Source organism: Hippoglossus hippoglossus, chromosome 21 (assembly GCF_009819705.1).
Source record: "Hippoglossus hippoglossus isolate fHipHip1 chromosome 21, fHipHip1.pri, whole genome shotgun sequence".
NCBI classification, from domain to species: Eukaryota; Metazoa; Chordata; class Actinopteri; order Pleuronectiformes; family Pleuronectidae; genus Hippoglossus; species Hippoglossus hippoglossus.
This window is the reverse complement of record NC_047171.1, coordinates 15,066,732-15,092,935: the sequence shown is the minus strand read 5'-3', so window position 1 is coordinate 15,092,935 and position 26,204 is coordinate 15,066,732. Positions and strand designations below refer to the sequence as shown.

The window sequence follows — 26,204 nt, the reverse complement described above, 5'->3', positions numbered from 1 at the left end:
CAGTGCAACTAACCTCACATTCTCACCTCCTCCTCCTCTTTCGCCAAACATGAGCATTCATGAAGTGCAAAATATTTAACTCCTATTCCCAGTAAATCAAATTAATCTGCAGCATCCTCTTCCAAACTTTATGTTGAAGGTATATTCTATATCTACATTACTATGGGGGGAAAGTTTTAGTTTGTTTACTCCCGGTTACATTCCATCTCTTTACCTTCTGTCAGGTCCACGTTCTGTCCTCATGTGACACCGGGAAAATCAAACTCTGTCAATGAAAACACTGAAGTACTTTCCTTTTAATTTGATCTCTAGTTCCCCTTCCACTGCCCTCCCCCCAGTCCCCCCTCTGTCTGCTCACCATCTGCTGTCATATTTCGTTTCTGCTGATTTGGAATCAGATATGTAATCAATCAGCGTTGTTGTCATGGTAATAGCTGCGAGGAGGAAGTGAGACAGCGCAGTCGCTCTGATGCTTTCCTCGAGGTTTTCTGGAAAACTTCCAAGAAGATATCGGACGGGAGATAATCTTGTCAATAACATTTATCACAAATTATATTTCCACGAGTGATGCATTTGTTTGAGATTAGAAATGAATACATGACTGATTGTATCTGGGCTGTAATCCAGGGCTGCAAATTTCCCTGTGGTGATTATTCTTTTCAATAAATCAATGAAACCATTTAGTGTTTGAAATTAAAGAAAATTCTGGGAAAATAATCAAACAATCAAGTGTCCAAAACCCCAAAAAGTTAATCATATAAAATGATATAAAACGGAGAAAGAACAGCAAATATTATCTTTTGAGAAGCTCTGACCACAAATAATTATCAAAATGATGAATCGATGGATGAACCATTTTAGCCCTAGATTGTGTTTATCAGTTAAAAACCATCCATTGATAGGTTTAAACTTATGGGCATCTTTTTTATATATGAATACTGTGCCATGAAAAAAACTTTACATCAACTTGAATCTATTTATGGACAGCTCGACGTTATCCTGTGAAACTCGCATTTAGTTATATATATATAGTTTGTTTCACATTATAGTCATTTACATTGTATATTCCCTTCACTTGTATTAGCTATCCATTCTATTGCAGTTCCCAGAATAAAGTTTGTGATAACTTCTTTTGACGGGTAAATTTAAACCTCCAAATCATTTCTTTCAGCTTGGATAAGTTGGGATGTTGTAATCACAGGTAGTAAAATGCACAAAGTCATGGTTTAATTTACATGCAACCAAGTATCACAATAAACTGTGTATGAAGGAATTAAGTAACAGCTTAATTAACTGATTCTGACCTTTGACATTTAATAAATTATAGGAAAACATTTGGGGAAATATGATGTTCTCCTTGCTTTCCGTTTATTGACGACAACAGCCCTTCATTAAACTTTTTATACAGTTTTCATTCCAGTCTGGCACTCGTCTCAGTTTTTCTTTTCATGGCTGTGCACAAAATCCCCATTTGTATGAGCAGCTCTGAGGAGGGAGACGAGTCAGTAAACAGAGCCTTAACAAAACATAATTGATTCAGTGAAGCCTAAATGGAAAAGCAGAGTGAATGGGTTTGTTGCACACCTGAGAGATACACTGGGGAGCTCCTGCGTGATGTTCTAGTTTACATGCAGGAGTTGTGTGCTTCAAACTTAAAAGCAGCAACTTCAGTGTGCAGTTTATTTGACTTACTTTAAAGGGAATTTTCCATCACTTCAGTAACACAGACGTTACAGAGAACACCTGTATCTAACTCCTCAGAGGTTCACTCAACTCTCAAAGCATTTATTCCATAAGCAGTGACTCTTATCTCAGTACATAACATTAAATGAATGTGTAAAGATTTATCTGTCATTCACTCTAGAAATAATATAACTCGGTGTTTCACTGCTCGATACTGTCACAGTTCACTGAACATTAACTTCAGGGAGAACCCCCCACGGCTGATAAACATATGACAAATGACTTGTTATCCTCATGAAGGCAGAAAAGAAAAGAATGAGATTATATAATGTTGCATTCACTGGCCTGTCGATGTAGAGCAGAAGTATTTATATCAATTTTCAAACCAAGGCATTAGAAAAGGGCCACTAACAAAATGTACAAACTACAATGGTAGAGAGCATCTAAAATGACATTTAAACGGAAATGACAAGAAGGACAAAATGAAGAAAGTGGCAAATTTCATATATTTTATATTTTATACAAATTTCAACAGACTTTGAAAAATCACAACGTTAATATGCTTCAATTCCTTTACTTTTAACTTTCTATTCCGTTGCTGTTGCCTGTATTGTCCGTAAAAAGTACTCTTCGATTTCTTTAATGTTGTTTCTCCTTTAATTAATTCTTGCATTTGATCTGTTTACGATACTGAAACAGAGGAAGGATCACGCTCAGCAAAGACACTGAAACTTTTCAAAGAGGCCTCTGCAACACTTTCTCTGGTTGCCACCATAAAACAAATGAATAATCTGCATCTCTGCCGGGCAGCAGTGCTGAGTGTGTGCCAGCAGTATAAAGAAGTACAGTAAATTCTGGTGCTGTGTTTACTTCCTGTCGTCCCACTCGTCAGATCAGTGACATTAGGCTGCAGTTTACATGCTTTACAATGACTCAGTTCTGCCAAGACAGAGCCACAATTCACGAGTCACCATCTGGACGGTTATTACTCACTTCGGCCTTGACCTCCCTGTGATCTGGCAGATTTTCACAAACTGTGATTAAACCTTCAACTGCAGCAAATACATTTCTTGACTGGAGGGGACTAGTTACTGTCGCCATCTAGTGGCAGGATGGAGCGTGGTACAAAGATGCCAGGTGCTAATGCAAGAAAAGGCCCCAACAACCCACTTCATTACAGTTACAATGATATTTAAATCAAATGTAGCATCTGAGCTGCATCATTTTGTTTATACTAAAGATATAAATGTCTCCTTCCGGTCCAAACTGGTGCCACAGCAGATAAACACTGACAAATTATAGTTTAGTGCTATTGCATGTTTAAATGTATATACCCTTTGATTATTCACGTATATCAAAATAGGTATTCTGCAGCAGCAGCAGGGGAAATAAAAAGAATATATATGATCTGTGATTTTGTCCGAATCCTGTCTGCCCAACAAAAAATGTGAATAAAGGTCACTTAAAACTGAGATTGGGCCCGTTGGCCTAGTGTTGTCTATACCATATTTAAAAATTGATAATATATATTTTTAAATTTTACATCTGGACACTGTTGCAACTATATGCTGGCAATTTATCTAAAAAAGTACTGTATTTTCTCAAATTGGCCACATGATGGCACTGTAGGGTTATATTTTATCATCCAGCATTGACTATAATGTAAAACTTAAAGAAATCCTCTGTAATTATGTGCCTGGATCTTTTTTGTATTCCCCTGTACAAACAATGTTTAACTTGTTAATGATACTTTGTGAAGGGAATCCAACGTGTGTGCTGCTGATAGGCTTCTCGTTGCATGTTGTACAGCCTGATCGCGACCTTTGAACCAGACTACAAGCCTTGAAAAGCACACACCAAATTCCAGATACATGGAATGGAGGAAAGTGTGGAACAAAGTTTGTGAGCACAGATCACAATGTTGCAACAAAACAGTTTGGGATCATGTAGCTCAATACATCACAAACCATGAAAACATACCTCCCAGCAAAACACACGATCCCTCCCCGTCACCACAGAGGGAATGCAGCCGGGGGCTCGGTGTGCGGCACAAAGAACACCAACATACAAGTGTGGTGATGGCGTAAAAAAAAAACACAGGGAGGCCACAGAGATGAAAAAGAATCGGCCTCATAATTTTAAATGCGAACAATCCATGCGGTGGTTTGACAAATACCTATGAGCCCTTAAAACTCAAATCAATCTCAGAGGGTGAAAACCAGGAGAGACAGAGGGAAGAAAGATAACTGACAAAGCGTATCCATATGTCTCACTCATGTGGCATCCCCCCACCTATCCTCCTCCTCCTCCTCACAGTGGCTGCATAGACGGAACTTAGGCCTGATTCTGGTACCAGATGTGTGCCAGCTCATGTCTGGCTTTGATGCCCATTGCAGAATCTTTCCTTTTTTCTCCCCCCTTTTTTTTTAACACGGCAACATTCGTGAGCGGACTCGACCACAGGCGAGCGATGATTTGGGGGAACGTAATGTAAAGGGAAACAGAGCTGGAAACCAGGAACAGTAGAGTGAGAGGATCACGCGACCACATCTGCTTCATGTGGTTGGAAGACATCAGGAGTGGCAGGCAATTTTTAAACATGTGAGGAAAAAGGCAGACACGCGCTCTCAAATATCCACCCAGAGATACTGCGCGTAGGATTTAGACAAACATAGACTCTGACTCAGGCTAAAACAGGATAAGAAACACATTAGGTAAGGAGTTGCATGTGCAAAACCGGCCAAATGTGCAGCTGCTTCACTGATAATCCCTACATGTTCTTGGCATTTAGCTGAGCATGAATTCTTCTCCATGTAGGAATGTTTCCCAGTTTCAGAAAAAGATTTGTGGACTCCTGAGAGACAATCCCACGATGACAGCTGATTGGCTGATGATCTTAATCGCTAACTGACGACACCTATGAGGGTGCAATGAGCCACGAGGCTGCCTGCATAAAAACATCTTCACTTAGCAACAGAATGATCTGCTGGTTCCACCAACGTACGCGTCAACTGCAAAGCTTGTCATCCACTGAGCGCTTGAGAAATGGGTGAGTTTTTGTGCTGTTAGGGTTAGCTGTTGTTTGTTTAAATTGCTTTAAGAAGACGTGTATATTTCTCATTTGTAAATCTTGGCTTTTGCAGCAAAGAAGGTATTGATCGTTTACGCCCATCAGAGCAGTGGCTCATTCAACGCCGCAGCCAAAGAGGCAGCAGTGGAGGCTTTGACTGCTCATGGCTGCACGGTGGAAGTGTCTGACCTGTATGCTATGAAGTTTAAAGCCACTGCTACTGCTGAAGACATCACTGGTAGATAAATCTCCTGCCAATGTTAAAAATCATGTTCTTTTAAACTTAATTTTCAGCTCTACATGAAGTGGTGTTTATATTTGTGACTCTGCAGGAGAAGTTAAGAATGCCGAACACTTCCGTTATGCAGAGGAGACCAAACTGGCCTGGGAGGAAGGAAAGCTTTCTGCTGACATCATTGAAGAGCAGCGCAAAGTCACTGAGGCAGATCTGATCGTGTTTCAGGTAAGGCGCCTGAGTGGCGGTTATGTGTTAGGCCTTGAGATCTCTAGATTAAAAAGTAAACTTGTACTCCTTTTGTCCTCAGTTTCCCATGTACTGGTTCACTGTGCCTGCGATCATGAAGGGCTGGTTTGACCGGGTGCTCACCCTGGGCTATGCCTACTCGCACGATAAGAGATACAGCTGTGGAATCTTCAAGGTGAGGAATCAAAGCAAGAGGCTCGCAGTGATGGTTTAAGATTTAGTTTGTCCTTTTCTTAATTTGTTTGCTTCCTGCACAGGACAAGAAAGTCATTCTCTCCTTCACCACTGGATCTCATGAGTCCATGTTCAGTGCTACTGGCATCAATGGAGACATGAATGTCACTCTGTGGCCCCTGCAGGTATAATTTTTGCATGAATTAACTGAATCAAACTCTTAATAGCTTGACAGGAATGTCAATCATGTGCTTTTTTTTTTTTTTTTATCTTCTCCCCCCTCCAGAACGGTATCCTCCACTACTGTGGCTTCCAGGTTCTGGCCCCTCAGATCTTCTGGGCTCCGTCTCACATTCCCTCCAAGGCCTGCGATACCCTGCTTGACGCCTGGCGCACACGACTGCAAGGCCTCATGGAAGAAGAGCCACTTTCCTTTACTTCCATGGACTGCTTTGACGGGGAGGGTTTCCAGCTGAAGCCCGAGTTCCAAGAGAAACACGCCACCAAGGAGTTTGGCCTGACTGTGGGGATCCACCTGGGAAAACCGATTCCTCCCAACAACCAGATGAAAGCTGGAGTCTGAAGACTGCAGAGCCTTGTATAGCGCTGTACCTCTGATGAAAATAAAACCTGAAATGCTCGACACTATGGCCTTTTGAATTTCTTACTGGGTTACTCTATTGAAGGGCTGACTGATGTATTCCTGATATAGTTGTACAGACAAAGGAATTGGCTAAGGGCACAGTCGCACATGCGCAGAAGGAAAGTGACTATCACAGGTCAAAGATGAATGCTGGGCAATAGTTCACCACTGATTTGTGTGGTGGGACTGGGCCCTCCTTGACATGAACTTTGGGTATTTCAGAGTTCAGCTGTTTAGTCAAAACTCGGCACCAAACTGACTAGCTGAAAATGTTGCAGTGAGCAGCTATTAAAAAGTCAAACACTTCCTTAAGGTGGTGTCATACAGGGCGAAGTGTTACATGTAGCCAGATACGCAACCCCAAATGAATGCAAACTGCCGGCTGTGTAAATACACGCAATGGTTTGTTAACAAGTTTGCTATATGACGTCAATGTTGTGTTCACATCCTGTTTCCACTGTTCAAGTGTACAAATAATCACTTATTGCAGGTTTTAAACGTTGTCACATCTGGGATGATGCTTGGTTCTGGGCCTCCTGAGAAACGCCCCTCTGCTTTGATTTTGGAAGGTTACTAGCTTGAACCCTGAGGTCCATGAGCAACATGCTAAACAAGGAGCTTTCTCTGACCCACCTGGGTAAACTACTCCCACCCTGTAGCCACATCACAGCTGGAGGTGGGTAATGAACGCTGCTCTGCCTGTACAATAAAGTCGTCATCTCGTGCTGATTATCGTGGAAGTCTTGACCTTCATGTTTGGGTGAGCCGAGTTAATGTCCTTATGAGCACTTTGTTTGTGGACTTGCTGTTTTTAGGCAAATCAAACATGTCATCCATGTGGTCCGCATTAAGCTGAAGTGTTCGCTACCTTGTTTACAGACACACCGGCGGCCTGAGAGTCCTGCTTGCATGCAGTTTGGGGCTCCGCACAGAAACATAAGTGGCCGAGCACTTTTCCCAGAGAAGCAGCTTTTGTTTGGGTATGGAGGAAATGAGATGGAGGCGGGGGTAGGGGGATGTGGGGGGTGCACACTTAAGGAAATGGCCTTGCACTCATGTCCAGACCACAGCCTGTGACATGTAGGAACTTGATGGTGCGCATATTTCACAGCTGAGGTTCCACAAGGTCACTGTTTGCATTGAGTCAAGTCCACTTTCATCATCACCTGCAGATGCAGCCAGAGCACATTCAGATAAAGAAACTCCGGTGATCTGGTGTTTTACAGTGAACAGTTCAATACGTTTCATTGTTGCTGTTTAATATGACTTGTAGCCTAATACTTGAACACTGAGGAATCAGACGACAGCTGCTGTGTCTCAGTTTGCATTCGTCCATACTTGGAGATGAAACCTTGCGAAAATGTATCACCTTTAGTGACCAAACTTATCATAGTTCAGTATCGTAGCAGTTTTGATGAAATGTGCTGAAAACTTCTGAAAAATGTGAGTAAAACAATATATTTGTGAGAAATTTATAAATCACTATATAACACCATATCAAATGGACCACATTCACATTAAAGCAGGAAGGTTTCAACATGCCAAATAGGTTATTTCAAAAATATAATTGCTAATCAAAGTAAATTCACAACGACTGAAATAAACCTGTAGCTCGGAGCTTGCCTGCCACTTTCTCTGCCACGTTTTTACATCATACAAAACGTACTGTGCCTGTGTTTTAGAGACTTGCTGAATTTGGTTGATGCTGGACACGATCAATCACCATGGTAATTATGGTCATTAAAGATTGAAACGGTACAACCAACCATCGGATGTTTTACCACAGTGCACTGTGAAACTGGTAACTGTTATATCCCTACTCACACTTGCTATTTAAGTTTATAAGTGTGTTCACACTGAGAGCATACAGTGCACTATAAGTACCCAGATGATGCACTTCAAATTTGTCACCTTACTTTCAAATTTGTGAAAATGGTGCCTTAGCAAGGAGGACACGTCTTTGGTGGGGATAGTGGCATCATTTCCTAGTCATATTAAAGAGGGGGCACGGGGGATAAATCTGAAAACTTAATAAAATATTTTTTTTATGGGAAGCTGTTGCATTTATTTGAACGGTATGACAGCAAACGTAACCGAGGAGAGAGAGAATGGAGAAATACATGCACCAAAGGGCCTGGTCAGATGTAGACCCATGGGCGCTGACGTAGGACTGGAGCCTCTGGATGTGAGGCACCTCATCTTCTAGGTGAGTTAGCAGACACCTGTTAATGGTCATGTTTAAGTCAAGTGAGGACAGCGGCCGGCAGATATCTTGATGGGTGACAACTGCTGCTCAAATGTTGCAATTGTAATTTCCTCAGAGTGCACAACGGCCATATTTGATTTTGGAAACCACTCCCACACTGACTGAAGCATTCAATATGAGAGTGAGATTAAATATTGTCTTGACAAACTGCACGTTTGTAATGCTCTTATTTACCTCATCCAAAACAACAATATGAACAAATCTTACGATTATCAGTTTGAAGATTTTGAGTTGTGCTTTTACCATTTGCATCATTGTCCCACACAAAAAACTGTGTGTTGGCATTAGAATGGCTGGAGTAGCGTCTGTTTGTGTATGTTAGGGTTGCACCACACTATCTGATCTGGTGTCCATCCTGCTCTGCCATTGTCCGTCCCAGTTCTCCCACCATGGCTGCTGGGAAGTCCATTTTTGGCCGGCTCAATGGGAGGAAGTGGGCACCGTCTCGTACCAAGCAGGGAACAGAGTCTCCGGAAATGCAGTCCTGCTCTGCTGAAAGGTCAGATACGCACATTTACACAGATTAAAAGATGGCAGCAAAAGGTTCATAGGAAGCCTGGACCTTGAATGAACCTCAGTTTTTCAGAAAAAAACACATTATAGCATCAAGCTAAGAAAAGATTGTATTAAGGAAATATTTGACATTTTGGGATATTTACTAACTTTATTGCCAAAAAACGGCCACATCTTTCTGGTAGCTACAGGTTAGCTTAGCTTAGCATAGTTAATGTAAAGAAGGGAAACAGCTAGCATGGCTCAGTTCAAGTAACAAAATTCAAAAGGCTCACTAATAAACACATTAAATATTGTTTGTTGAAGGTGTACAAGATCTGAAATGCAAAAAGAAAACTTGTGTTACAGGTGTGTGACTATATGCTTCATCCAGAAACAGTAATTTCTATGCTGGGCTAACTGCTAACTGCTAACTAAATACTTAGACACATAATCCATCTGTAAAACCACAAAGTGATATTTCTACATTTTGGTTTTGGTGCAGATTAAATACATGATATATAAAGTGTAATTCAGTTAGCTTTAAATTTAATGTTTGCCATATACCAGGCCTCTGCTCCCAGTGTTTATGCTAGCTCCTTTGCATCTAAGAATAAACCTGTTTCCCAAAATGTCAAACTTTTCATGAGTCAAAATGTAAATATGACAAATATGAACAAGCCTTGGTTTAATTTACTTTATTTAAAATTGAGGTGAGCGGCAGTGCAGAGCCAGATGTGACTGATTGTTCTTTGTTGGGTGTTTTGATTAGGCCATAAATGGGTCCTTGTGTTTGCACCAGATGTCACAGGGTTAACAACAGGCCGACCATTAAACACTATGACCCGAAACAGGCCGGGAAGGAGAGAGAGCTGGTCAAATGCAGGCGAGAAAAAAAAAAGGTCGACTGAAAAAGGAAGAAAATTATTTTTAGCATCCATCCTCTCCCTCTTTCAGGGGCTTCATTAAAATCCAATCAATTACATCTCAACACGAACCGCAGCTTCTCGAACTTGGCCTGAGTCCATGTGTGCTCACAGTGAATATTTGGAAAAAAAACGGAGGCCCGGTTCGGGGTGGGTATATTAAGATTGGCAGCAGGAAAGGTTTGTAATGGAGAACTACTGGCATTTACGTTTATACTTTAACTTAAGTTCCAATAGATCCATTTGCCTTTGTATCACTGTATCATTGTAAGTTTCCCATCATTAAACCATGAATTCACACTGACATCAGAGCATAAGTAGCCTCTTAAATCAGTCTTTTCCTGCACCGAGTCGATAGGTTCCCACAGTCCTTGTTAAAGAGAAAAATGTGAGATTGATAGTTCAACAAAACAATTCTTCACTCGTACCGACTCAAACACATAACATACTTAAAGTACTTGTACTTCTAGGGGGAAACCTGCTGCTGTATTGACTGCATACCTGAGACAGCAGATGGAATATTTCAGGTCTGCCTTTGGCAATAAAGCAAATAAAGTTTTTAATGGATTTATTTTCTCATAAATACAGGGCGTAAACTACTTACAAGAAACCACGCGTGAAACCACGAGCACTGAAGCGCCTTGCATTTTTCTAGTGTGCGTGTGTGAGAGAGAATCAAAGATAAATCTCTCATGGCTGAGTTGGCGATCACAGCCAAACAGCTGTGGAGGAACACGATCACAAATATATCCGAGGAGCTTTTCGTGAGGTCCAGAAAAGGAGAGAAAAACACAGGTGAAAGAAATAATAACAATCACTACCTCCTTCCTCTTTTCACGAACTCCTACAGGATGTGTCTTTCATGCCTTGCTCTTTTCATCCTCATCTCCATCCTTCTTTTGTCTCCCTCTTCTCTTCTCACCAGTGTGAAAATACACAGGAAACTTTTACCACAATGGGACTTTTCACACATCTTTTGCTCATTAGGGATTTGAATGTTCGCTGGAGCAGTATTCCTGCAGGGGATCGGACTGCAGTTTACCACATATAAACAAACACTCGGTTCAGGCTCCTGACAGGCACTTCACTCAGCTCAGCTGGCAGTGACAGGGCCCAGGCAGGCCTGCACTTTGCAACTTTCAAACTCTTACACGGAAGGCCTGCCATCGTGGTTTTGATGAATGGATAGGCATCAAGCTAGTGGCCTCCGTTCAGGCTATGATGTAGGGTGTGCCTGGCAGTGAGAGGCCGACGTGCGGCTGCAAAGCTGTTTCATATTTACATGCAGAAGTCGAGCGGGGCTGGGACGTTCAGGGGAAGGCTTTTGGTGGTTTGGTGCATCAGAGTGACAGGGTTAAGGCTGCAGTCAGCCATTACGCTCCTCTCTAAATCCTTCTCTGCATTGTAATGAGAAGCAGATATCTGCTATCTCCACCACAGGCTGCACGGGTGAGTGATGGGAGGAACAGACACATGGTGAGTGCGGTACATCCTGTCCGTCACTCCTGTTTGATCCTCTGATCCAATGTTGACTCCTCTCTGGTTTCTATTTTTGATCCGATCCTCTTTCTGGCTCTCATTTCATGCATCTCACTTGGATATTTCCCCTCGATTTATAACTGATATATTCGCACTGTCATAAGCAGTGAAAGATGAGGTGGCCTTGTATGTTTTTGGCTGTAACAGATGTAAGCAGAGGCTCAGGGTTATAAATGAGCCTATGCAGAAAGACTAGATAAATGAGAGTGCTGGTGCTACGGTGCCCCTCACGCAGGGCTCAGCTCCAGATGCTGCCTGGGTTGCCACATCCTGGCCGTAATCTCCCTGCAGTGCTGCGTTTGCCTGTGTGTATGTGATGGGTGGGGTGACCATGAATAGGAACCACCTGGGTCCGAGAAAAATGGCTCTAGGTGATTTTCCGTCGTTTGAGCTATAATTTTTCACTGAAGGGTAATTTTTTTTTAAAGGACACGGTAAACAGTATATCGCCATTTTGATCTTTCTCCACTAAAGTGACTCAGGCTTCATTGCACCAGTGCGACTAGCTGCGGAGTTGTGTTTATTTCCAATGAGGCCTGCAGTGTTTGGTTCTTTCCAACGAAACGTCACACTAGGTTAAATTGGTCTGTTTACCATTTACCATTTACTTCATTTAAACCATGAACTTGATGCCAGTGACTGTATATCAACACTGAGGCTTTCATGCATATAGACTACCTACAGCTAACGTTGTGAGCGAAGCTCCTGCTGCAGGCTTCCTTAAAACATGCCACATTCCAGCAGCACTTAGGGTCCATTTTTCATTTGGCGTGACAGGACAATAGGGGTGAAAGTTAGCGAGCTACCTTATCTGCAAACTCTGTGGCATCGGCACAGTGAGGCACCGTGTTGTAAAGCACACGTAAGGATAGTCAGGATAGGATTACTAGATTAGAGCTGCAGCCCCCCGGGTGGGACTCAATGAGACGGACAGTGTCTCGTGCAGCCTGTGGACAGGCTCTGTCATTCACTAATCCATACTGGACACCCACTGTCCCCTGGAGCAAGACTTGTCATCAGCTCCTACCCATCTTCTGCATGATCCCAATGACCTGACTCATAAGAATGAATATAGAGAGTGTGTGTGTGAATGTGTGTGTGTGTGAGTGTGTGTGCAAGAATGCAAAGAGGATGGGGGTGAGAAGCAACCTGTAAGGCTTGAACTTTGTTTGAGTTACTGCTGCGCGCAGGAATGATGGACAAAGTTAATGGGCTGTATGAACCAGGGCCAGTCATGGTGAACAGCTTAGCATGAAGGCACTGACAGATTCGTAGGTCAGAGAAAGAGACGGAGAGAAGAGAGAGCAAAGATGAAGAGGAAAAACTAGACACTCAGTGGAGCGAACACTTCCACCGAGGCCAAACACGCCCTTTAAATTCATCCAAGCTGCACCAGATTCAACACACAGATATCAATTCTCTAAATATGGGTGATGAATTGTTGCTTGGGAAAACTTAAAAAAAGTGAGGAAAAAAGTAATTAAAACCAAAACCAGTCTGACAGATTTTAAATAAGACAGTTGCACTGTACCTGGTCTCTCTCGCCCTTCTCTCCCCCTTTCTCCCCCCTCCCCCATCTCTCTCCCCCCATTTCTCTCCTCTCGACCGGTCGAGGCAGATGGCCGTGCAAATTGAGTCTGGTTCTGCCGGAGGTGGGAGGGGAGTTTTATTTCTCTCCACAGTCGCGTGTGTCGTTGTGGGAACCAGAGGGTTTCTCTTTTATTGTGTAAGGTCTCGACCTTTCTATGTAAAGTGCCTTGAGATCTAAATGAACTTTCATGGAAATCCGTTCTGCTCTTTTTCTGTAATCTCACTTACAAACCAACAAACAAATGGACAGGGGGTTAAAACATAATAAAGGACAAGATTTTAAAGCTACTTCATTTTTTTTTAACATTAACAATCGATCAGATTAAGTGTAAAATGAAAGGTCTCACTCATTTTGTCGACCCCACAGAGAACTGTCACTCAGCTCGTAAGGTTTATTGAGCCTTTTGTTGCCTTTCAGCCCTTTGTTTCCCTTTTACAGCCCACAACTTTACTTTTTTGCTTCACTCTCACTGCTCTCATCAGCGTTTCTTTTTTCTTCCTGAGCTGCCGCACGCAGCGGTTTTCAGCACAAAAGCTCTAAAAAGCCCTAAATAGCCCACTGTAACCAACCTGCCCGGCACCAAATGACAAACAGACAAAAGTTAGAGACTCGCTGTGGAGCATAGCTGAGCTTTTAGCGGGAGTTCGTGTAGAGCAAACAATCCAGAATTTGAAGCAGAGTAAATATTGGACTTTCACTCGCCACATATACAAACACGTCTCTAAATGAATTATTCTGTTGCTCCATTTCTGCTGGTTGAGTAAATACGTTTTTGTTTATTAACATATTCATCATAGCAACTTAAGAGCTAATCAGCTCGGCTTGTTTTCACTGCCTCAAAGTGGCCCAAACCCAGCTTGAAGAAATCCAGTCAACGCGCCACAAAGACTCTCAGTTCATTCTCACTTTTTCTAAGTTTGACATCTGAGCAATTCTCAGGTTTCAGTCACATTCATGTGCTGGTGTAAGAGACGATCTGTCAACACGAGGAATGCCTTCGTCGCTGCATTTTCCAACAGGGATCCAAACTTTCTGCCAAACACACACCTGCATGAACAGATCCCGGAAACAAGACACAAAATATCACCTCATCACGGGCGTTAGGAATAAAAGAATAAATCTTTTGTTCTTTGACTTTTTTGTAAGATTCATTGTGCTCCCCCGTCTTCACTCCTTCACCAGCTCCTTCTGCACCACTCCGTCTTTCAGTTTAACTCGCACAGGGCCTCCTCTCCCCCGGGAAGATAATTGAAAATGAATGGAAAATTAAGTGGAGGATGAGTGAGGAATGAAGAGCGGGGATATGGAGGAATGTGAGGAAGCAGAGGCATGCAGGAGGAAACCTCAGAGCAGGATGAAAGTTTAACAGTTGATGGTATGAATGTGCTTGAGAATGAGACTGAGAGGGACCCTCTGAATGGTGATTTGCACAAAAATAGGCCATGTCAGTCAGATCCCCCACCGTGACACAGGGCTGGACTACAATAGAAATGGCAGTCATTAGGAATAACCCTCTCAATCTCTCTTCCTCTGTTTTCCTCAACTTCTCACTCCCACACAACCATCCACCCTCCTCTTTCCCTACGTCATCACTACCCTGTTCTCCTGCCGCAGTGCTCTGCCCTGATCCAGCTCCTTATCTTTTGATCATTTTGTTTAGCCTGTGTGTGACGACTCGGCCTTGCCTGGAATAGTACAAGAAGGGTTGAAAGTACTCCGTGGGAAACAGTGTGTTTGAATAATAGAATGGTTGCTAAAACATACAACAAAATACGACAAAAATAAACTATGCTTATTTGACCCAAATTCACAATTTTGCCTCAGTGGCTTTACAATATGTTCAAGATAGACACTGTCTGCCATTATCTCCTGAATTCAGGAGGGAAGCACTATTATCAGCAGGGGGGAAATGGGAAGAAACAATTGAGCAAGGTCTCTTCTAAGACAGTCATGCAATGCATGTTGTATATGGCTGCAGAAGCAGAATTAGAAGCACTGAAAAAAGGAATTGCAATTCATTAAACCTGCATTTAATCTGCAACTCTCAGGTAAATTGTGGAGGAGCAGAAACAAGCTGCCTTTTCAAGTTGAAACTTGTTCTCAAACAGTTGCCTATTTAGAAATCCAGCAGATGCACACATTCGCATTCTTTCTGAGCCATGTTTGCGACCCTCAACAAGTTTAAGTCTTTTTTTTGCTCGGTTTGGGTCTCCACCACCTCCAGTGGGGAACACATGGCACTTTAGAGGTAAAATTGTGTTCACCTACTTGCCACTAACTCTGTTCTCCCATTGTTTGGTGCCGAGGAGGCAGTGCGCAGTGGGTTTCAGCTTCCAGCTGTGTCACTGATGAAAGTAGTCAAAAGAGTGAAGCTGTGCACCGGAAAAAACCAAAACAATGACCTGAAAGGTGCTGAAATGCTCCAGAGCTGAGTCGACTGCAGGGTCAGGTGATTATTGAATAAATGAAGTCATGGGAAACTTTATTGAGTTGATCAGATTCAGGCAAAGTGGAAACGTGTGGATCACAGAGAAAAGGTCACGCAAGTGTTTAATTTCATTAGATATTTCCTTTCACATCAAATGCGGATGGCCTTTTCTCACACAACACACACATACACAAACAGACACACTCTCACACACACACACACACACACACACACACACACACACACACAGACGCACACCCCTGCTGTTCCCAGTCCTGCTTCCTTGTGAATGAGGAATACAGAACAGAGGTTGGCAGCAGTCTGCAGGGCTACGGATGCTTATCAGAAAGGCTTACAAATCCCTCCTGATGCTCCTGATATGGAGGACAATGGGTATGCGTGCGTAGTGGGAGCTCTCTTTAAAGCCTCATTGAAACCGACTTCACTACTCTGCTCTTTAATGAGGTCAGACCGGCCTGCTGGCTGCATTTCATCACTACATACACACACAGTCATAATAAACTGCAGTAAGGGGACGTGTACCACTCAACGATATCTTCTTCCCAAGCAAACATGCTGGACTCACTGCACCTGGTTGACTCTGTATACTTCAATCACTCAAAAAGACATCAAAAGAAGTACTCTCACTTGAGCTCAGCTTATTATCATGATTTCTAGTTTCAAACAGGCTTCATCGGCGCAGTATTGAAGGACAATCCCACAGTTTCAGCTGCATTGTCGGATCCCGTCTTTGTATTGAACTTGGGGTTAATTGCCCTGGTGGGAGCAGTCGCGAGGCCACCAGAGTTGCAGGTGAGCGTTCAGCTGCGCTCGGAAAAGATGTGAGCCACCCACACAGCTTTGTGCTGCTTCCAAAGGATGTGGATGAAATGAGATTGAATGCCGCTTGGACGACAATGAAACAACGAGGCAACACGCAGCTGATGTTGTTGTTTCAGGACGTTGCATTAAAAAAAACAGACCCCTTTGCACCTTCAGTTGGCCTCTGATTCAAATGTGAAGTAAATCCGGAAAGTAACTCTTGCTGCTGTCCGTTGTTCGGAGGGCATTTTCAGTTACTTCTGTTGGACTGGATTAAACCTGTTCGTTGGTTTTGGGTGGAAGCAGTAGACAGCAGATGTGGTTTACCGAATGTCTGCATGTCTGGTTTCATATTTAGGTAATAGGGTGGAGAATGACAGGAAGCACGAGGAGGTGCTCATGTAGTAATAACGTTAATATGTATTGTGCACCACGTTTATTGTATATTTACCCTATGGTATATATTGAGGTTTCAAGGCCACTATTACTCACAGCAGTCACCAAGTCTTGATTAAAACAATTCAATGCCACGTGGTTTCTTAAGTTTCTACAGGCTACTACACTTTTTTATATGAGGAGCAGCTTTTCTACTGATTTCATCCATTAGACTATGTTTTGTAGAATATAGCTACAGTGCTAATGATGATCCAGAATCTGTATTATACATAATCAACACCTGTTGGAGGAATTATATGTTTTTGACACAGCTGTATAAACAGAATCAGTGAGTTTCAAAGAAAATGAATGGAACTCCGGTGAGCAAGGGTTTCTCTTAGATTATTTCCTAAAAAAATGTTTTTTCCTTTACTGTAACAATATTATGTTTTTTTTCTTTATTACAAGTTTATTCTTGTAGTATAATGACTTTATTCTAACATTGGGACTAAAACTAATGTAGCATTTCTTAAGTCCAACTGCCACTTTCTTCAAAAAATTCCACATGATCACCAAAATATTGAATATTAGACCATAAATCAAACTTTACAGGTTATGTACATGGGTTAACACCCAATTCAAAGTGGAATGTTGCATACAATTATTTTATTATGTAGAATGTGACATTTATTATGCATTTAGCGATCACTAACTCATATATCAGTGTCACAGTGAACAGTGTGAGCAGCATCTAAACAGCTGTGTCCTCACAAAGCTTTGAAATTGTATGCCACATGCACTAAAATATTCATGCTCTAGTTGCTTATTAGAAACAACGGGATATAGTGCAGTGCGCGTGTATAGACCTGCATGCCTATACAACGTGCATCAAACAACATACTTGATATTTTGAGGTCACATTAAAATTGTGTGTTATGCATTAGTCATATCGTTCATAAAATGCCGGGAATTCAGTGCGTTCCTTTTTCTTTTTTTTCTCTTCCTCTGCCGAAACTGGCCGGACTACTTGCTGTGTATTGAACGCCCGAGGGGGACGATGCCATGTCAATACGCACGGCTGCTGGGACCAGCCTTGGAGGCGTAACTCCTGAGAGTATCAGCAAGTGCAGAACAAGGAACAGGCTCAGATTGATTCGCGGAGGCGGAGGGGATCCTGTGCGCAGTAAGTTGCCTTTCCTGCGCTGCAGTCGGTGTTAGAATATTCATCCGGTAAAAACTCGGCGAAAACGAATCTGGTGTTTGGACCAGAAGAGACGCGAGAGAGGAGGGAAGAGTTAAAAACAGGTAAGCCGATAAATGGAGCTAATGCGGGCATGAGGAGGTTCTTGGTTTACTAACCTTTGGATTACTTGGGATGGTCGATACCTGCGGTTTGAACCGCTAACTTATTGTTACATATCATTATATACGTGTAACCTACTCAGTATTATTTCTTAGAAGATAAACAGACAGTTTTGGAGGATTTTATTTTTTTTACATTTTAGGGATTTTTCCAGATCTGAGCAGCTCCATCTTCCCTGCGCGTAATTGACCTGCCTCCCCATTTAAACACCGAACAGACTACTGTATACCAAGCCGCCATCTGATAAGACGTGTTTGTTTCCAGCCTGACATAAATCAACAGTGACAACAATGAGATGCAATGTGTTTGCGCTCAGCAGCGGGCTGGGAATTCTTGGCTGGATCCGTGCGTAATGACGGACAAGGCAACACTGTGGCTGTTAATCCACGCGGAAACACGATGTCCCTCCGAGGGGAACATATTTTTATCCCGGGCTACAAGAGGGAAAGCCTGCAGATAGAGAGTGGCAGCAGGGGAAACTTGTGACAGTCGTGACGCACCTGCACCATTCTTGTGGGCGGCATTAGCACATGAAAATGGCCTTTGGTTGCTTTTCACTTTGTGTGTATTGAGAAACAAAGGAGGTTTTCAGCTAATTTGTAACTGGATGCTGGCGAGTTGAAAAGAGGAGAAGCAGAGGCACACACACACTCTCTCTCTCTCTCTCTCTCTTTCTCTCACACACACACACACTTTCTGTCACACACACCCTGGGAGAGTTAGAGAGAGAGAGAGGTGACTTATAGGCTCTGTGCTGTGGCTGTTATCTGATGATTGCGGGCGTTAACAGGTTAATGAGCTTGAAGCCTGTGGGGCTACCTGGCACCTCCAGGTATTTTCCATATAATATAAGGGAATTAGACAGAGACCATTGTGAGGGATTTATCTCCACATACACAATCCCTCCATTAGAAGTGAATAGCGCTCCCCGGTGTGTCAAAATAATCGAGAGTTAAATTAAACGTGTGATATCTGACATCTCTTTGAAGGGCTTCAATCGCGGGCGGTGCGTGGTGGGAGAAAAAAGTTGCCATTAGCAAACAGAAGAAGCAGTGTCAAAGAGTCAAGACACTCCATTAATACAAGTCCTGGATTTAAAACCAAGTAGAAGTCCTGAAATGTTCATGATAGAAATGTGTAAATATGCAAAGTTGGTTACCAGTTATAGGGTCGAGGAGAACAAAATCCTGCATATAAATTAACTTTATAGCATGTAACTTCATATTGTTAAAGTTAAAAGATAATCATAACCAAATAGTAAATCACATTTATGCAAAAATCACAAGAAAATGAATAATTTATAATAAGTTTATAATTAATATAATGTAAGTATATATAATCTGTAATTCTATATCTTTTTTTACAAGCTGATCATATGTTTGTATAAAATCTGGAACTGTGGGCTACCTTTCAGATACATGTGGGTTAAAAACATTATATTTGCTCCTGAATTGGGTTCGAAGTATGAGCGGCCTGTAGAACGGGTGAGACACGCCAGAGAGCTGCACATCCTAATATGTTGCAGGTGTGTATATATATTTCAACGTTGCCGTCTTCTTTCATCATCCTCTGTGACTTTGTGTCCAATTATCCTCTGCCCAGCACAACTCTCCCAGTCAGACAGATGTCTGGCGAGGTCACATTTCACTGCTTTCCGGCGTGCTGTGTCAGCCAGTGGTTGGTGACCCTCGTTTTAAATCGTGGTCCGGCCGTTTCGCGGGTGTCAGAGCCCCCCCCCGCCGATCCCTGCACACAATTCACTCTGTGGGCGTACAAACCAGCGGGGTTAAGCCACTCGTGTTCCGGTTTTGATCTATCCCCTTTCACCTCCGAGCTTTCACACTGGCAGGCTGCCTGTTAGGGGGAGCTGAGAGAGACATCACAGCGAAAACAAAATGTGAAGACAAGGCAGGCGCAGCCATGCAGGGCCGGACCCCTCAGCGGCACTGTGGGCTCAAAAGGTTGCTGGCCTGCTAAGCTGCTCCAGACAGTTACCTCTGTGATCTTGCATATTGCTTCAGTCACCTTACTCCGAGCCTATCTGCCCCTTGTGTTTGAGACTACGTGCAAGTATTCATGTCTTATTAGATTCAGATGTTGTAAAATGACGTACTTGAGGTTATGAGCAGCATTTTCTTTCATCATCTGGGCGGTGACAGCTCCACTCTCACCCTTCATCTTCCCTCTGCCTCAAGAGGAGAAGGGAAACATGGGAGTTTTCTTTGACCATAACATGCTTGTTAAGGGAAAACATTCTTTAAAGTGGCATCAGGTTTCCCACCCTGACCAGCGCGTTATCTTGGAATGCCCGAAACGCTCCGGAAATACAGCCTGTTTGGATTTCTCGATCCCACTTCCTTCTGTCTAATCTGCACTCTGTGCTAGTGGAGCTAATGTAAACATTTATTGTTCTGCTCCCTGACTGCATATCAGTCAAAGGCGTCTCTGTACTGTTGTGACACGACAACAGAGAACCTCTATTAACTCATTATAGTGGTGTTTAAACAGTTAAACCACATTAAGATTTTTCAGGATCTGGTGGCATACCACAAGTGGCTTCCTGTTTTATTAGCTCATGCCATGTGAGTCCACATGAGTAAAATAAGCCATGCTTAATGCCACAGAAAATTGCTTTTTGAATATGATACCAGAAGGTTAAATGGGGAAAAACAAGCATTTAGCTGTTAGATCTTTTTCCATATGTTGCAAAAAATGATGAATTGATTGATGTTTTTGCAGGATCTGTCCCATTCAGAGGTGGTGTGTTACCTTCCAGAGATCTGTGGTCGTCTCCCAGCCCGGAAAAATGAGTCTGAGCACCAGCGAGCTGGAGGACCTGTGGGAGTCGTTGGGGGAACTCAACTTCTCAGAAACCTTCAACATATCGAGTGTGAATGCAATGGTGTGCGCCACGGCGTTCAACCGCAGCGCTCTGCTCTACTCCATGTGCATCCTGTACACTTTCATCTTTGTCATCGGTTTGGCCGCCAACGCTCTGGTCCTCTGGGTCAACATCCGAGCGCAAAGAGACTCCACCCCTCGCCCCGAGACGCACATGTACATCACTCACCTGGCAGTCGCAGATCTGTGCGTGTGTGCCACTCTGCCCGTGTGGGTGAGCTCACTGGCCCAGCACGGCCACTGGCCCTTCGGGGAGGTGGCTTGTAAACTCACGCACCTGCTCTTCTCCGTCAACCTCTTCGGCAGCATCTTCTTCCTGGCCTGCATGAGCGTGGACCGCTACCTGAGCGTGTCGCATCAAGGAGAGAACGCGGGAGGCGTGCGCAGGAAGCTGATCCGCAGCGGAGCGTGTGTGGGGGTGTGGCTTCTAGCTCTGGTGGCTTCCTTGCCGGACACCTACTTCCTGCGCTCTGTGAAGTCGACGCATGGGGACACCATGCTCTGCAGGCCCGTGTACCCGGAGGAAAACCCCAGGGAGTGGATGGTGGGAGTGCAGCTGAGCTTCATTTTTCTGGGCTTCGCTCTCCCCTTTCCTGTCATTGCAGTGTTTTACGCCCTGCTAGCCAGAGCTCTCAGCCGCTCCTCGACTTCTTCATCATCGTCCGCCATAGAGCAGGAGCGCCGCGTGAGCCGCAGGGTGATCCTGGGCTACATCGTTGTGTTCCTGGGCTGCTGGGGGCCCTACCACGCCGTCCTCCTCGCTGACGCCCTGTCCCAGCTGGGCCTGGTGCCTCTGACCTGTGGCCTGGAGAATGTGATTTACGTGGCCTTACACCTCACCCAGTGCCTGTCTCTGCTCCACTGCTGTTTCAACCCCATCCTCTATAACTTCATCAACAGAAACTACCGCTATGACCTCATGAAGGCCTTCATCTTTAAATACTCCACGAGGACGGGCTTGGCGCGTCTCATCGATGCTTCCAACATGTCTGAGACCGAGTACTCTGCCGTCGCAGTAGAAAACCCTCCACAGATCTGAAACTCAAAACAACCCAATGAGCATTTCCTGAACACTGTATCTAAATCTATAATGTAATATAAACAAAAGTCACAACTGATGTTCTCATCAGATTCTGACAACTCTCAGCATTATTTATGAAATAACGGTGAAAGGAGAACAAAAAAAACAATCCGGCATCTTTTTATTTTGACAGAAATCTGCTTGAGTCCTGTAGGAAAAGCTTGAAGCACTTAGAAAACAGTTTCATTATAACAGCTGATACTGAAATAATATGAATACTGTCACTCATTTGTAAAACAGTGACTGTGTAAAATCATTGCCTTTACTGTGTTTATAGGATTGTACTGTGCGTGTTTGTGTGCGTGGCGTGCTTAATCTGACAGGCGTTGAATATTGATGATATTAGTAATATTGTTAATCATTTTGTCTTAAGTTGTATTTATATACTTTTTAAAATTGTTTTGCCTCTCTCACGCTGTAATGGAAGGTCTTTACTCACTGATGTCTGCTCAGTGCTTCACTTCATACAATGCTGCCTTATCATTTTAGTCCAACCACTGACCGGCTCAGTGTTTTAGTCCTGCTGCCTCATTATTAATCCAAACCTCATGTCACACCAGCTGAACCCTTTAGACAATGATAATGTATTTTTGAATTGCCTCATGCTACTTAACAAATATAAATGATCTGATGAATGTTTGTTCTGTGCAACATATACAGGACCAGAATCTTTGGGAAATACGCGTACAGACATGAAAGTGGTTTCAACTTTGTCGTCTAACTTTCTGCAAGGGACCAAGTAAACTTATTTCCCAGTATGTCTAACTGTTGCTCTAAAGAAGCCAAATTGTTCTTACAAATGATTAACATCAACACTGCAGATTATTAACTTCTCTGTTTCCTTGTTACTTGTAAATATTTTCATACATTGTCTGAAGGCTCCAGCTGGGACTACTGAGCAGATACATGTAGCTCCCATGCATCTTTTCTGAAATGTACAATATTAGGCCGATATGCTGTACCATCTCTCTGTATGTACACACATGTCCATGCTGCTGCACAAAGACTACAGGTGGCTAAAACCTTTATGACCAAATAACAGGAATTAATAGCTTTACTCCTCTCATGGAGACAGCAGCTGTGGTTTGCAGCAACCAAGTGTTTATTAGGGACCAAACAACAAAGGACATGACTGCATTAGTTAAAGTGTGCGTGTGCGTGTGTGTGTGTGTGTGTGAGAGAGAGTGTGTGAGTGTGTGTGACACCAATAGGTGATGTTTCATGTGTCATAAACAGTTTACTCACTGTCTGTTGTAGGAAACAACAAACCCTTGATATGCGGACACAGAGCACATTGTGTCATGTGATTAGTTACACATGGACGCTTTTACACTGAAAAGATTTCATGTCGCGATTAGAAAAGACTGCGGACGCCAACATGTGTCTACAAGAACAGAGGCATTCCTTTTGTATTGTAATGTGTAACACGTGTTTTGTTATATATTAAATACAGAGAAAATGTTCAGCCTCAGTGATTTATTTGGTTTCCGACAAAAGTAATAGCACAACTTAATGCCCCCCATGCTCTGAGATGCTTCAGAGACTTTTTCATTTCAATAAATATGTTTCAGAAAACCTTTTAGACACTGCATTCTTACACAACAAACACATCAAGAATTATCACCGTAGCTTTCTGTGGTTTACCCCCAGCTGTCGTGGCTTGCGCACCGAACTCTTCACAAGTTATGGTTCAGTTATGGAACACGAGGCTTTTAGTGTGAAAGAAAACACACAGTTTTCAATTACTGTCGCACTAACTGTCTTTCAGACATCAGTGAAAGAAACAGATGTCGCTTCTGTCACTTTAAAGGAACGGTCCGACTTTTTCTTTTGACAAGTAGGGTCAGTTGGGGTCAAAACTAGACAGTTCGATTTATGATGTTTCCTCATTTAGTGAGACAAGAGTGAAAAGGAAACTGTTCAGCTCCTTTAAAGATGTTAATGTGCCGTCAACAACTCTGATGAAAACACAGGCACACAGTCAGAGCAGTGGGGGAATTGCAGCCTGTTGCTCTTTCTGGGCTGTCGCAATAATGGGGACGGAAACTCATCGCCGCTGTTCTCCTTTACCCGAGAACTTGACCCGCTCTCCTGTGGGAGGGCCAACACCCCTGCCACTGTTCTTATCTGCAGGATAATGTGACAACGCTCCACCCTGCCTTCTTGAAATCAGCGGCCAGATGTGGGAACATCATGTACATTCATCGACAGCCTCTTCTCACCCTTTCCCACGGGATGATGCGTTAAATGGGAAAATCATTTTGGTGGCCAAGGACCACACCACTATAACTGGGCGGAGGGATGTGGTGAGCTCCCTCGGAGAGCTCCCTGCCAAGGTCAGCTCTCATACTTGGCAGAGGAGAGGAGTGGTGATCCATTGCTCCCTGAAGACCTTGTGACATTTGATACATTGTCTGTTTCCCTCCTCTTTCTAACATCTGAAAATAATTTGGGACATTGATTTAAATGACAAGATCTTCCTCCTTTTTCTCGTTTTCATCTCTTATCTACAGAGCAGCCTTTTTCAGTATCTGGTCACATGCAGCTGCAGACAGCATAGTTGAGCTGATAGACTGTGTTGAAAGTTTGTATTGGCAAGTGAGGGGCAGCTGAGCACCTCGACTCCATGACAGTGTCAAAGGTCAGTCTGATGAGGAAGCTGTGCAGGGATTTCCAAAGGTCAAACCAAGTCAGTGATCTGCTACTGACCCCACCCCCGGCTTCCTTTTCACCCATTGACACTGCCTTGATCTTGCAGCTCTCCTGGTGTGTGCTGGTCACCGCTGCCAAAAACAGATCATCCTTTTTTTTTCTTGTGTGAGGGATTTTCGCATTACAAGTCACACTTTTTCCTAAAGTTACAGCCTGGCTTTCTCCAGGTCAATGGCTAACTCAATAAACAAGTAAATTAGACAACTTTGTTGTGGCAGGGAGCTTGACGTTTATTTATTTTGAAAGCCAAATTAAGGGTGGAAACTGGTCTCGGGACAAAAAATGAGCTGTTGGCCCCAATTTTTCTTGCATGTTAAAAGTATGATACGTAAATTTGGCCTCTAGGGGTCTCTCAATTAAAACAATAACTAATGCTGCATTCCAGACCACTCGGATGTTGTAATTTTCCGACGTCCTACTTGAAAAAATGCAATGAAACACACTCAAAGTCTGAGTTCCGACTTGTGACCTCGGGAGAAACAGTTGTCTGACGTCACACAACAATGGCGGCACTCATGGAGACATAGATACTGTAGCGCTGAGGCCCGTCTACCTTCTGTTGGACTCTTGTGTCCTTGTTCGTGAGATTGAGTGATAGTCTGTGTGCGCGTGTTTTCTCCCTCTTATGTATTGGAATGTGTTTCCAAGTATAAAAGTTGCGTAACATAAACTATATAATCGCGTCACATCGTTTTCCCTCCTTGAATTTGTTTATGTATAAACACGGTTCCATCACAGTGCATTGGAATGCCTGGAAGTCAGAAGTCGGAAATTTCAAGTCGGAATATTCAACACCCGAGTTGTCTGAAACGCAACAAAAGACCTAGGATGATGATGACAAGTAGCAGCATGGGATCATGGGAGTTGTTGTCTTCACTACCATTTCAGATGAAAGTCTTCCTGATGCAACTCCGGTGCAAATCATGTTCACGGATAAGAAAACGTTTTATTCACATTACGTAGCAAAAGGTTATTAGTAATCGTTATCCATAACAAGTGACCAATACAAACAGCGTAGGAAATAAACTGGCTAACTGGCTAGCAGGGTGTTTTTCCTTCATCACCTTCATCATACAAGTAGAGATGGACGAAGTCACAGTGGATACGACGCAATTACCAAAATGAAACGTCCTGTCACCTTGAATTGAATTTGGGATTTCTCTGAACAGCTTTGGAAACAATTTGGATAATGTAAGTGCACAAGTCAGTAAAATATATCAGATGGGTCGAATCATTATGAAAAATTGTTACACATTATATCGTTAATATCATTATAATTTGGTAAATTAATATCAATCAAAAATATGCACCATGTAAGCATAATATAACCTTTATTAACTTAGGTTCTTGAAGCAGGACTTCATTATTCAATAAAACAAATCACCATAAACTAATTGCCACAGTGCACTTGGGGCCGTTGGGGCCCTCAGGACTCTGGGTGCTTGAGGCAGTTACTTACTTATTTAAGTGAGTTTTAATCTAAATTCCAGATGAGGTGATCTACTGTGTTTCAAACCAAATCCCACAGTATTATTCCAACCGATCCCACCCATACAGTGGATGCTGCAGCCATGTCTGAATTCACTCAGAGTGTAAAAAACGCTTCTGCTGCTCGGCCACTCAGTCGCCTGTATTTTACTTGGCAGGCACTCGT

At 43.1% G+C, this 26,204-nt stretch overlaps 2 protein-coding genes across 2 annotated transcripts; both read left to right on the top strand.

Annotated features, from left to right (window-relative positions):
* Positions 1-4,663: 4,663 nt before the first annotated feature.
* LOC117754827 (NAD(P)H dehydrogenase [quinone] 1-like) lies at positions 4,664-6,059 on the top strand. Its single transcript, XM_034574126.1, has 6 exons — positions 4,664-4,732; positions 4,827-4,991; positions 5,086-5,216; positions 5,299-5,412; positions 5,495-5,596; positions 5,698-6,059. Exons 1-6 carry the CDS (start codon positions 4,729-4,731, stop codon positions 5,992-5,994), a joined length of 813 nt encoding a protein of 270 aa, XP_034430017.1. The 5' UTR covers positions 4,664-4,728; the 3' UTR covers positions 5,995-6,059.
* Positions 6,060-17,608: 11,549 nt separating this feature from the next.
* Positions 17,609-23,299, top strand: ackr3a (atypical chemokine receptor 3a). The gene is made up of 2 exons (XM_034574619.1): positions 17,609-17,798; positions 20,596-23,299. The coding sequence occupies exon 2, from the start codon at positions 20,663-20,665 to the stop codon at positions 21,794-21,796; it is 1,134 nt and encodes a 377-aa protein (XP_034430510.1). The 5' UTR covers positions 17,609-17,798; positions 20,596-20,662; the 3' UTR covers positions 21,797-23,299.
* The last annotated feature ends 2,905 nt before the right edge of the window (positions 23,300-26,204 follow it).